At 43.3% G+C, this 13,456-nt stretch overlaps 1 protein-coding gene across 1 annotated transcript in view; it reads right to left on the bottom strand.

The window, feature by feature from the left end:
* Positions 1-13,456, bottom strand: part of WIF1 (WNT inhibitory factor 1) — a 98,716-nt gene that overhangs the window by 45,974 nt on the left and 39,286 nt on the right. The window contains exon 3 of the mRNA XM_066591575.1: positions 7,193-7,301. Within this exon, the coding sequence (XP_066447672.1) occupies positions 7,193-7,301 (109 nt within the window). The remainder of the gene's footprint in view (positions 1-7,192; positions 7,302-13,456) is intronic.

Raw genomic sequence — 13,456 nt, 5'->3', positions numbered from 1 at the left:
CACTTTCAGCTTTTATTGAGGCTGACCTCACTTACGTCCTGATGCAGAAGAAGAATTTGCTGTCCTGCCTTGAGTCTTAGCCCGGGGTGTGCAGATCCAGTTTCTATTTCTTTCTGGCGTGACGTCATCAGTTGTCTCTCAATGCAATCGTCACAGAGGCAACCCCGCTACAAACGTCTTATCAATCATTAAGCAGCAGCCTCTGCTTTTTACTCCACAGCAGCCCCTTTGCTGCCTCAATGGCCCTGATGTGCAGTCTCTCTCCCGTTACACAGCAGCCCTTCAGAGCTGCTCATTCAAGTCCCAGCTCAGTCTTCTGCAGCTCCTGTGTCACACAGGTCCCTCTGATGCTGTGCCTATTGCTCTCTGCAGACCCAGCTCCTTCTCACTGCACTGGCCTTCCTCCAGTCTGAGAGAAACCACATTTCTCTCCTTAAGTTGCCTAGTAAGTTTCAGGACCTTCTTAATGTTATATTTTCCATAGCTTGTGTGGCACAGTTGACTGTATCTTACTGCATTATGTAATGGGGGCAGCGCTTCCCCCCTTCCACATAGCCCTCGCCTATCATTAGGATAGGCCATCAGTGTTTACATCCCTAAAAAAACTTTTAGCTATATTTTACTACAGTATTAGATATCAACATAAACTGAAAAATGCATTAGTAAATAAACAACATTCTGTTTGTATTTGGGTCATATTTCCCCATTCACTAAAAGTTACTTCTATTTATAAAATAAAAAGCAAGAAAAAAAAACACAAAAACATCTTGTGTGAACCCAGCCTTAAAACGATTTCTCTTACAATGTTGTATGAATTAATGACATAGTTAAGAGAATTTTCATTTCCCTGGAAAGCTGCTTCAGGAAACCCCATTCTTGTGCTGAGTTTCCCATAGCTCCCTTTGAAGCACCTCCTTCATGTCTCATTAAAATACACATTGGTTGAAACCTCATCCTGTTTGTTCAGCTAAAAATAACACATCTGTCATTTTCTGATTACAGAGCATTGGGCCCACACATCAGCTTACAAACATGGCCCAGTATATAATATGGATTGTATATGCACAGCACACACTTGCCATGCTGCCATCTTGAGATGCAAATGCTAATTGCATGTTATATTTATTGACAGAATGAAAATACTTAAAACACATAGGATTTGTAAATGTAACAGCTAATTTCCTCTAGCAACTGGTAATGCTTCATTTGCTACATATTGGGAAAAGAGTTCTGTAATGGGACATAACAAGCAATAACAAAACTAGACTATCTGACATTGTATGTTAAGTCCTTTACTAAGACAGTGATTCCCAACTTTTTTACCATGGGGGACATCTGAAAAAAGCTCCCAAACCATTTCACTTTGAAAGGAGCTACTGTCTTCTGACCAATGTACTAAGTAGAGATGAGCGAGCATACACTATAAGGCAAACTACTCGAGCGAGTAGTGCCTTATTCGAGTACCTGCCCGCTCGTCTCTAAAGATTCCGGTGCTGGCAGGGGGCGGGGAGCGGCGGGGGAGAGCAGGGAGGAACAGAGGGGAGATCTCTCTCTCCCCCCCGCTCCCCCCTGCTTACCGCCGCAACTCACCTGTCACCCGCGCCGGCAGCCGGATCTTTAGAGACGAGCGGGCAGGTACTCGAATAAGGCACTACTCACTCGAGTAGTTTGCCTTATCGAGTACGCTCGCTCATCTCTAGTACTAAGTAAACTTGGGAGTTTTTCCACTTTGTCATGTCTCCATAAGAGTTTTTCTATAGAAATTATTTCTCCATGTATTCTTTATACTTTAATATCCTGAAATCATAGTAGTAAAAGAATTTAGCTCTAAAGTATAACAAAATATGACCCTGAATATAAAATGTAAATATGATATAAAATAACTATATCTGATATGTTTATATTCTATGCAGTCAATAAGAGACATTAATAAAAGTTGCATTTCACCTGTAGCGGTCAAAGTACTAATTTATGTCAAATGTGGCACATGATATTGATGTTGTGTTTACAACAAGCATATGCATAGGGCTTATTTACATGAAAGTATATCGCTTCCATCTGGGCAGTCTCCCCCTGCCCTCCCCTTCACCGGCTCTCTGCCTCTCTCCTCCCCTCAGGCTGTTTGCAATGGGAGTGGGCGGGACAGAGCAGAGCTTAGCCCCACCCCATCCTGCCCCCTCGCATTGCAAACACCAGAGTGGAGGAGAGAAACAGTGAGGGGGAGGGAAGGGGGAAACTGCTCAGACGGAAGTGTATATCGGCCGGCTGTGAAAACGCCGTCCAATATACGCTCGTGTGAATAAGTCCTTAAACAAGCTAATAGATATTTGTAACTAATTCCCTATATTGTGCTATGACGCTAATGCTATTCTATTCTGAACTGATACTAAACAGCTTCTTATCCTCTTCAGGAGCAGAGATTTTCTTTTTTTTTATTTTTGTTTTTCAATCCTCACCATCCAAAAGCCATAACTTTTTTATTTTTCCATTGACATAGCCATATGAAAGCTACTTTTTTTGCAGCATGAGTTGTATTTTTTAATGGTACCATTTAATGCACCCATATAATTTACGGAAAACCTTTTACAAATTGGGGAGAAATGAAAAAAAAATGCAACAGCGAAATTTTGAGTGTGTTTAGTTTTTACAACGTTCACAGTGCAGTATAAATGACATATGAACTTTATTCCATGGTTCAGTACGATTACGATGATACCAAATTTATATAGTTTTTTTTTAATGCTTTTCTACTTTTAAAATGTAAAAAAATTTTCTTAAACAAAAATTGCTTTCCATCACTATATTCTGAGACCCACTATTATTTATTCGTTGTTTGGGCTGTGTGAGGGTTCATTTTTTTGCAGGGTGAACTGTAGTTTTCATTATTACAATTTTGTGAAACAAATATATTTTGGACCTTTTTTATTCAAATGTTTTTGGGAGCTGGCATAACAAAAAAAACTGCAATTCTGATATTCTGTACTTTTTTTTTAAATGACCTTCTCCAGTGGGAAAATTTATTATATTATAATAGTTTGGACTTTTACATACAGAGCGATAAAAAATATCCGTGTTTTTAATTGTTTAGAAAAATCAGAAAAGGGTTGTTTTTATATATTTACACTTTCTTACGATTACATTTTTTTTTACCTATTTATTCAGTCCCCACAGGGGACTTGAACTTAAAATCCTCTGCTCACTTTAAATATACACTGCAATACTTCAATATTGCAGTATATAATGTTTTCTAATGTTGCTTATGAATAGTGATGAGCGAGCATACTCGCTAAGGGCAATTGCTCGAGCGAGCATTGCCCTTAGCGAGTACCTGCCCGCTTGAGACAAAAGGTTCGGCTACCGGCGGCGGGCAGGGAGCAGCGGAGGAAAGTGGGGAGGAACGGAGGGGAGATCTCTCTCTCCCTCTCTTTCCCCCGCTCCCTCCTGCTCACTGCCGCAACTCACCTGTCACCCGCGCCGGCATCCGAACCATCTCTGCCGAGCGGGGAGATACTCGTTAAGGACAATGCTCGATCGAGCAATTGTCCTTAGCGAGTATGCTCGCTCATCTCTACTTATGAAGCAAAGACATGACTTAATAAGCATCTATGCATGGCAGCCCTGGGAGCCTTATGATTGAATGGCAGGGGGTGCGGATGAGGCGTGGGAAGCGGTCCTCCTGCTGACTGTTTGGATGTGTGGTCACTTTTGACCACAGCATTAAAACAGTTTACTGCTGCGATCATAGCTCTTATTGCTTCAGTTGCTGTCAGCTGTCAAAAACAGGTCATAGCCGCCAGGTATAGAGCGGACTCGGCTCTTCATGCACCCTTCATAACTGTCAGGATCCACGTCAATTAGCTGTTCGTTGGGCCTACTGTTATTATGGACAAAGCCAGAAGCAGACAGCTCTATGCACATTGCAGCAACTCAGGCTGATATTCCAGGAGCAGCGCCTATTGGAAACAGCCAACACCACCAGAGCACACTGACCAGCTGTATATTTATATATTTTACTGCATTCTTGTCAGTTTACAGACATCTACAGCTTGCAACATTTTGAAATTTTTATTCGAGGTGGTTGGCCATTTAAAATATTTGCAAATACCAAAGCATATTAGAGAAAACATTATAAAATATGATGGCAGTATATCTAATACTTTATTTTTTTTACTTTCTATCGGTCATAATGTGACAGACAACACCTTTAAATTGATTATTAAAAATGATAGTTCAATGAGTACAAGTTTACTTTAGGGTGTTTTTACATAGGCTAGTTTCACGCCCGAGTTCGATCCGATAGCGATATGGATGGAACCCACGTGTTAATAACACATTGATTTTAATGTGTAAATTCACATGAGCGTTTATTTTCTTGCATTGATGCTTCGAGATTGAAAAATCAATGCATGTCCTGTTTTTTGGGCGATTCCTCATAAAGAATGGTGCATTATTTTCTATGGGATCTTTGAAAAAACTTGCACACACATGCCATGTGATTTGCAGGCGAGTGCGATTTTTACCATTAAAAACTATTGAAAGCACTTTCAATTTTATCATGGGCATAAAAATCGCAGGTACATGGATGCGAGGCGATGCGTTTTTTAAGCAAAGAGGCATCGTGCTCACATCCCGAATCACAATTTCACGATATGGCAACTTAAAGTAACTTTAGTCCCGGGCAAACCTAGATAGCCACACTACTTTTCTGACTAGAACAGCGTTTCCCAACTCCTGTCCTCAAGAACACCTGTGTCAATGTCTGAGACAATAATTACATCACCTGTGCAATACTGAGGAAATCCTGAAAACATCACCTGTTGGGGCTCCATGAGGAATATGCGGGAGCCTCGTTACTACCGGGACAGCAATAGGGGGGAGCCCATTACTACCGGGGCAGCAATTAGGCTTACCTATTACTATCGGGGCAGCAATAGGGGTCACCTATTACTACCAGGGCAGCAATAGGCCTCACCTATTACTACCAGGGCAGCAATAGGCATCCCCTATTACTACTGGGGCAGCAATAGGGGTCACCTATTACTATCGGGGCTGCAATTCGGGTCACCTATTACTACTGGGGCAGCAATAGCGGTCACCTATTACTATTAGGGCCGCAATAGGTGTCACTATTACTACTGAGGCCGTAATAGGTGTCATCTATTACTACTGAGGCCGCAATAGGGGTCACCTATTACTACTGGGGTAGCAATGGGGGACACTATTACTACTGGTAATTGGTCAGCACTGCTCATGGAAACATTGCTGGCTAATCAGAGCAGCATATATTATATTAGACTAGCAATGCCTAAAAATGCAATGTGCCTTAGGCAGTCCAAGAAGCGGTGCAACCATCTAGGTTTGTCTGGGACTGGAGGGTTGCCTCAAGTAGTGAGTGCATGACCCTGTTTATCCATTTCAGAATGTTTTTCACTGTTACAGTCAACAAGTCTAGATGTTCAGATATGATGGCAAATGGCTAATTAGTTCCAAATGTGTCCTTCTCCCAGTGCAACTACGGCAATATGGGTATTATTGTATCTTGTCACCACCAGGAAGCTAGGGGTTTGACAGGGCTTGGATGCAGGAACGCCCCTGTCACACCCCTAGCTCTTGATTGGTGACTTTTCAAAGGTCCTAGCAGCACACTGTGCTGTGAATTTTGGCTTGTCAGGATGGCTAGGGATAAGTGTAGCATTTAGCCGTACGTTATTACCTCACAAGGGTGTAATGTAAAATAAAAAATAATCTAATCCTAACCCTAAAGCATCCCTAACTCTCCTGGGAAGGCTAATTGGCCGAGGACAGGCTGCTTATTAATGTGGGTAGACTTACAGTGGTGGGCGCAAAACACATCTGTCGGCCCCACCAGCACTCTTCAGCGCTGACAAGTGTGGACCAACGCCTCTCCGCTTCCTTCTTGCCCGCCACTCGGGGATAGTGAAAGCGGCCAGATATTGCTGTGGTTCTGCAGGTAGGTTGATGCTTCCGACGCCGCATGGAACACTGACACAGGGGACACTGACATCAAACCCGGTAAGGGGAGGCCACAGGCACACCTGCAGTAATGGGGGGAGGTAGCCGCCGCTGGGGACAGTGCAGGCGGAAAGAGAGTCACACCAGCGCTGCAAAGGTGAGGACACTGCCAGTGCTGCGCTGCTGGGGGAAGGGCGCCGGCAGCCCCTACACTCACAGCGGGTCCAGCACCACACGCTGTATACTGACATCCAGAAGACTGCACTGAGTGCCAGGACCTGCTGTGAGCCACAGAAATTTCACCCTATCAGGAACAGGGGGCGTCACCCCCCCTGTCAACCAGCTAGTATCTTGTCACTACCCGGTGGTGACAAGATACAAGAATACTGGCAACATGTTATTCATCGGTATAGTGACACTGTAGAACATAGTAACAAATGTACAATGCAATGTGGAAAAGCTAGTATTAGGCCAGATACACACAGGCATATTTGCACATGCAATACGTACAGAATTGAACCCATTGATTTTAATGGGTTAATTCACATTTCTGTATTTTGCGTGTGCAAAAAAAAAATTGAACCTACGCACCAAAGGTCCCCATAGAAGTAAGTAGGGGGTGTGCAAATGCTAGTGCAATACGCAATGAGATGCATGAAACCCTGCGTAGTTGCACTGGGAGAAGGACACATTTGGAACTAATTAGCCATTTCAATCAATGCATTTGTTTGCCACGCACAAATGGACATGCCTTGCGGGGGGCAAAAAGTACAGTAACATGCGCTGATGAAAACATCATTCATTCCACAAATACGCTTATGCTCATGTGAAGCCGGTCTTAGGATATGTTCCCGTATTGTGGAAATGGTGTGGATTTTACTCACAAGAAAACCTGCAGCAAAAAACATGTCAAAAGTTGTGTCAAAATTCTCACCATTTGGTGCAGATTTTAATGCAGAGCTGCAGCGAACTTCACCCCTTCAATTGAAAGAGGGAAATCTGCTCCAGATCCATGTCAAAATCTGTACCAAATGATGAGAATTTTGACACAAATTTTGGTGTGGTTCTGCAGCAAACTCTGCAACACAAAATATGCTGTGGATTTTGGCAGGGATATGCAGTAAAATACGTTACGTGTGAACATACCCCTATGTTGCTTTTGAATACAGCGCTGGAAAATTAGAAGACAAAATACATTAAAGCATGGCATCATACTAACCTGAAGCCTTGTGTGGAACAGAGCCCAGTAATGGTATATTTACAGTGGGATCTGCCATAATTGCTTTATCAAGCGAGCGAAGTGACAGGAACTCATAAAAATATTCTGCCTGTAACAAAAGGAATAAGGTACATGACAAACTGATGTAATGTGCATAAAACAAATAAAGTCTTGGAGTTTTAGTATCTTAGATTTTATATAATATCTAAACACACATAAAGCATAGTAGCCCTTGGCACAAACGTACATTGATGCAATGGAGCTAGTGTGAAGAAAAGTGCAGGGATGGCCCAGGTTCAGGAACTGTAAGCCCACCATTCACGGCAATGCAGCCGGCTCCATTGAAAGTAATGGGCTGCGGGCAATCTCACGATGAATTTTTGGGAAGGGCTTAAAAATATAAGCCCTTCCCGGAAATGCATCCAGAAATGTGTAAAAACCCAAAAAAAATATATACTCACCTGGTCCCGGCAGACGGAGTTCAGCTGCGGCCGGACGGCAGTTCTCCTGAAGTGCTCTGAGTAGTATTCAGCAGCCAGGGATTTAAAATCCCCGCCTGCTGAATGAGCTGCCTCTGATTGGTCACAGCCTCACCAATCAGAGGCAGCTCTCACTTACCCATTCATGAATTACATACAACTTTTGAATCGCTTTTGAATCGCTTTTTATTACATTTTTCTTAAAGAGAGAAAAAAAACACAATTCCAGTATTGTGTATTTTATTCTGGGCAATGTTACTGTGCAGGATGAATAATGTATTTCTTTGATAGATCGCAGCAATACTAAATATGTTTTATTTATTTTTTTTATTATCAATATGGGAAAAGGGTTTTTAACTTTTTAATACTTTTATTTTTTCTAAAAAAAACTTCTTTGAACTCATTTTCAGTTTTTTTTAGTCCCCATTGTATTACATTGTACCATGAGCTGGCAGGTATTCTATCAAGCCATGCAACAGGATTGCCTTGATAAGCAATCTTATCTCCCCCAAAGTAATCTCAGATTGTTCCCCCTTGTTCTAGTGTTTAGTTTCTTAATAAAAACACTTCCCAACTGAGCCTTAGGGCTCATGCCCATGGCCATATTTGTAAAACGCTGCGAGTCTCCTGCGGAGTTTTACACATTACAGTCCATACGCTCTGCTGGCAGAGACCGCATATGGGTTGAGTATGGCACTGTGCATGCCCGCGAATCCATATGTGCAGTGTGATTAATTCTGCATTTATTTTTTAATTCCCTGCTCTGGACAGTATTGCGTATGGGCAGCACATCATACACAGACTATAGAGGGGCAGCGCATCATACACAGAGAAATATAGTGTGCTGCTATTTATTTCTCTTGCATATGGATACTTTCTCGTGCAAAGTATTGTTACCTTGCCACGGTGCTGGAGCACCTCAATTACGCCATAAGCAAAACCATGAATGGACAGCCAAGATGGGAAGGTCATGATGGAGAGGTCAGAGTAAATACGATCCCTGGGGAAGGTAATGGCAATCCACCCCAGTATTCTTGCCACGAAAACTAAATGGATCAGGAGAACCAGAGATATGTCGGTATACCACCGGAAGATGGGACCCCCAGGTCAGAAGATGGTCCAAATGCTACTGGACAGGAACAGACAACTAGCCCTAGTTGTGATGATGCAGCTAGCTCAAAGCCGAAAGGATGGCTAACAGCCGACGCTGCTGGTGGCGAACGTCGAATCCGATGTTCTAAAGATCAACACACTATAGGAACCTGGAATGTAAGATCAATGAACCAGGGAAAATTGGACAAGGTTATTGGTGAGATGTCAAGATTAAATATAGACATTCTGGGTGTCAGTGAACTGAACTGAACTGGAATGGGCCACTTCACAACAGATGACCACCAGATATACTACTGTGGTCAAGAGGACCAGAGAAGAAATGGAGTAGTCTTCATAATTAATAATAAAGTGGCTAAAGCAGTGCTTCGATACAATCCTAAAAATGATAGAATGATCTCAATTTGAGTTCACGGTAAGCCATTTAACATCACAGTGATCCAAATATACGCCCCGACCACAGCTGCTGAAGAAGCAGAGGTAGATCAGTTCTATGAGGATCTGCAGCACCTACCAGATAATACACCAAAAAGAGACATTATTTTTATTACAGGAGATTGAAATGTTAAGGTGGGTAGTCACATGATACCTGGAATTGTGGGCAAACATGGTCTGGGACAATAAAATGAAGTGGGACATTGGCTGATAGAATTTTGCCAGGACAACTCACTGTGCATAACAAACACTCTCTTTCAACAACCTAAAAGATGGCTTTATACATGGACTTCACCAGATGGTCAAAACCGAAATCAGATTGACTATATCCTTTGCAGCCAAAGGTGGCGGACATCTATTCAGTCAGTGAAAACAAGACCTGGAGCTGACTGTAGCTCAGATCACGAACTTCTTGTTGCAGAATTTAGAATCAGACTAAAGACACACAAATCAGTTAGATATGATCTCACTAATATTCCTAATGAATATGCAGTGGAGGTTAGGAATAGATTTAGGAGACTAGATATAACAGATAGGGTCCCAGAAGAACTTTGGACAATAGTTCGCAACATTGTTCAGGAGGCGGCAACAAAGAGCGTCCCAAAGAAAAAGAAAACCAAGAAGGCAAGATGGTTGTCTGCTGAGACACTGGAAGTAGCCCAAGAAAGAAGGAAAGCAAAAGGAAACAGTGATCGGCGGAGATATGCCCAGTTAATTGCGTAATTCCAGAGGTTAGCCAGAAGGGATAAGGAACTATTTCTAAACAAGCAATGCATGTAAGTGGAGGAAGACAATAGAATAGGAAGGACAATAGACCTCTTCCAGAAAATTAAAAACATAGGAGGTAAATTTCAGGCAAAAATGAGCATGATCAAAAACAAAGATGGCAAGGATCTAACAGAAGTGGAAGAGATCAAGAGAAGGTGGCGAGAATATATGGAAGATCTGTATGGGAAGGATAATAATATCGAGGACAGCTTTGACGGTGTGGTGAGTGAATTTGAACCAGACTGTCAGGTCTGTGCGGCTCACAAGCACCACGCTCAGCACGGACGCAGGGTGATGTTGACAACTACTGTAGTAGATAGATTTATGCACTGAAGAACAGTGCGTACCACAACTAAAATACGTAACCCAGATGTAAAGCCCATGCGACACCAGAGTACTACACTCAGCACGGCGACAGGGAACGTACACACTGTTGGAAATAGCCGCACACCACGCTATGCTGAACTGTAGCACCACTCCAGGGAGAAGGAAGTTTGGCCCTAACCTAGCAGGGTGGAGTGAAGGGTCCCTGCCTAAACGCGGAGTAATCGTCTTGATAGAGATGGCCCCACAGTCTTCATCCTGGGCTCTAATTGTCCCTATAGGAACCCATGGAGAGATGAACCAAACAGCAAAGCAAAACAGAAATGAAAAGCAGAAATACAACTGAAAAGGAACCCACAGCAACTTATCTGTGAGTCGCAATGCACCCAGCACGGAAGAGCTCCAAACTCCAAGTACTCCACCATGGAACGGAATAAGCAGTACTGAGCAAAGGAAGGGGTGAGACTATTAAGCCCCTCTACACCTGGGGATTGGCAGAGTGAATAGAAAACCACACCTCCTCCCTACTCCCAGGCATGACTAATCCAGCATGCAACCATGCAGCAAAGAAAGACAGCATCAGCAATCTCTGCCCATGGCGCATTAACCCTTGTCTTGCATAACAAGGCGGCAGGTCTTGGACTGTGTTGAGGCCACCATGCCACGGTGCTGACGCAACTGACAAGCTGCAACACAGACATCCTTAGGAGTAAGATTGAATGGGCCTTAAAGGGGTTGTCTCACGAAAGCAAGTGGGGTTATACACTTCTGTATGGCCATATTAATGCACTTTGTAAAATATGAGCCATACAGAAGTTATTCACTTACCTGCTCCGTTGCTAGCGTCCCCGTCGCCATGGCTCCGTCTAATTTCGGTGTCTTCTTGCTTTTTTAGACGTGCTTGCGCAGATGGGTCTTCTCCCTTCGGCTCGGCTCGGAAGCAGCGGCGATTTGGCTCCGCCCCCTTGTACGCGTCTTCGCGTGGCTCCGTCCCGTCACATGTGCCGATTCCAGCCTCCTGATTGGCTGGAATCTGCACATGTGATGGGGCGGAGCTACGCGATGACGCGTACAAGGGGGCGGGGCCAAATCACCGCTGCTTCCGAGCCGAAGGGAGAAGACCCATCTGCGCAAGCGCGTCTAAAAAAGCAAGAAGACACCGAAATTAGACGGAGCCATGGTGACAGGGACGCTAGCAACGGAGCAGGTAAGTGAATAACTTCTGTATGGCTCATATTTAATGCACGATGTATATTACAAAGTGCATTAATATGGCCATACAGAAGTGTATAACCCCACTTGATTTCGCGAGACAACCCCTTTAAGTATCCCAGTTGAACTGTTTAATGCTGTCAAGGTAATGCATGCCATATGCCATCAGAAAATGCAAAACACAAGAATGGCCATGAGATTGGAAAAAATCTACTTATTTCCCCATACCAAAAAAGGGAAACACTAAAGAATGCTCTAGCTATCGCACAGTGGCCCTTATCTCACAAGCCAGTAAAGTAATGCTCAAGATCCTGCAAGGTAGACTCCAGCAATTCATGGAGCGAGAGTTGCCAGATGTAAAAGCTGGGTTCCGAAAAGGCAGAGGAACTAGAGACCAAATTGCCAATACCCGCTGGATAATGGAGGCAGGCAGGGAATTTCAAAAAATCATCTATTTCTGTTTTATTGATTATTCTAAAGCCTTTGACTGTGTGGATCATAATAAAGTGTGGCAAGTTCTTGGTGGTATGAGGATAGCTGTGGGGTCAAAATAGTCATGACATCCCTCAGTGAATATATTAAGATTTGTATTTTTTTAAATGGGGTAATTTGTGGGGGTATCTATCATTCTGATACCTATGAGCCTTTGCAATCTTGGCTTGGTGTAGGAAAACAAAATGTTTCTCAAAATGTTAATAATCAATGTTAAATTAGTAAGTCTCCTAAATGGTTTTTTAAAAGTTTTTTCAATGTGCTTCCAGAATAAAGTAAAATAAAAAAAATTGTACAGTATGTTGGCACATATTTGAGATATTGCTGCTGAAAATGTGAAAAAAGACAATTTTGGTGCTTTTAATAACTATTCACAAATTCTATTGGCCTATTTTTACCAACTAAATGAAGTACAATATGTGGTGAGAAACAATGTCAGAATCACTTGGATACACAATGCTAAATTGACACATCAGATTTCCAAAATTTGGTCTGATCATTAAGGCGCAAGCAGTCTTGGTCACTAAGGGGTTAAGGCTATATCCTTTTGTCTGCAGGATGAACAGTTTAATTATCATTACCTTCTGTATTCACCTAAATAGGCTACAGACTGTAAGCATACAGTCAATAGGATGAGCTGTGATGTCCTCTGTTATAACTGTGTGACAGGAGCTGTGTGATCATCATCAGTTAAAGGGGTTGTCCCGCGCCGAAAGGGTTTCCCCCCCCCCCCCCCCCCCCGTTCGGCGCGAGACAACCCCGATGCAGGGACTTAAAAAAAAAAACACACAGCGCTTACCTGAATCCCCGCGCTCCGGTGACTTCCTACTTACCGGTTGAAGATGGCCGCCGGGATCTTCTCCCTCGGTGGACCGCAGGGCTTCTGTGCGGTCCATTGCCGATTCCAGCCTCCTGATTGGCTGGAATCGGCACGTGACGGGGCGGAGCTACACGGAGCCGGCATCCTGCACGAGCGGCCCCATTGAGGAAAGAAGAAGACCCGGACCGCGCAAGCGCGGCTAATTTGGCCATTAGACGCCGAAAATTAGTCGGCTCCATGGAAACGAGGACGCTAGCAACGGAGCAGGTAAGTGAAAAACTTCTTATAACTTCTGTATGGCTCATAATTAATGCACAATGTACATTACAAAGTGCATTAATATGGCCATACAGAAGTGTATAGACCCACTTGCTGCCGCGGGACAACCCCTTTAATGTAACAGGAGTGCCTGTCCCGCCCCCTCAACACAGTTTCAGTTATAGATCTATGTATCAGCATTACACAGAGAAATGAATCCATAACCTCCAAGCAGATCTGAGCTGGTCAGAATTAAGATCCCATGACCATCTGAGGAAAAAGAGGTCAGAAGTTTCAGACAGAAAAAATAAGTAACCAAGATAACACTTGCTCACTTATATATACAGGGTGATAGCTACATAATAA

The sequence above is a fragment of the Eleutherodactylus coqui genome, chromosome 2 (genome assembly GCF_035609145.1).
Source record: "Eleutherodactylus coqui strain aEleCoq1 chromosome 2, aEleCoq1.hap1, whole genome shotgun sequence".
Classification (NCBI taxonomy): Eukaryota; Metazoa; Chordata; class Amphibia; order Anura; family Eleutherodactylidae; genus Eleutherodactylus; species Eleutherodactylus coqui.
The sequence above is the reverse complement of the archived record's forward strand: the minus strand, read 5'-3'. Positions and strand labels throughout refer to the sequence as shown.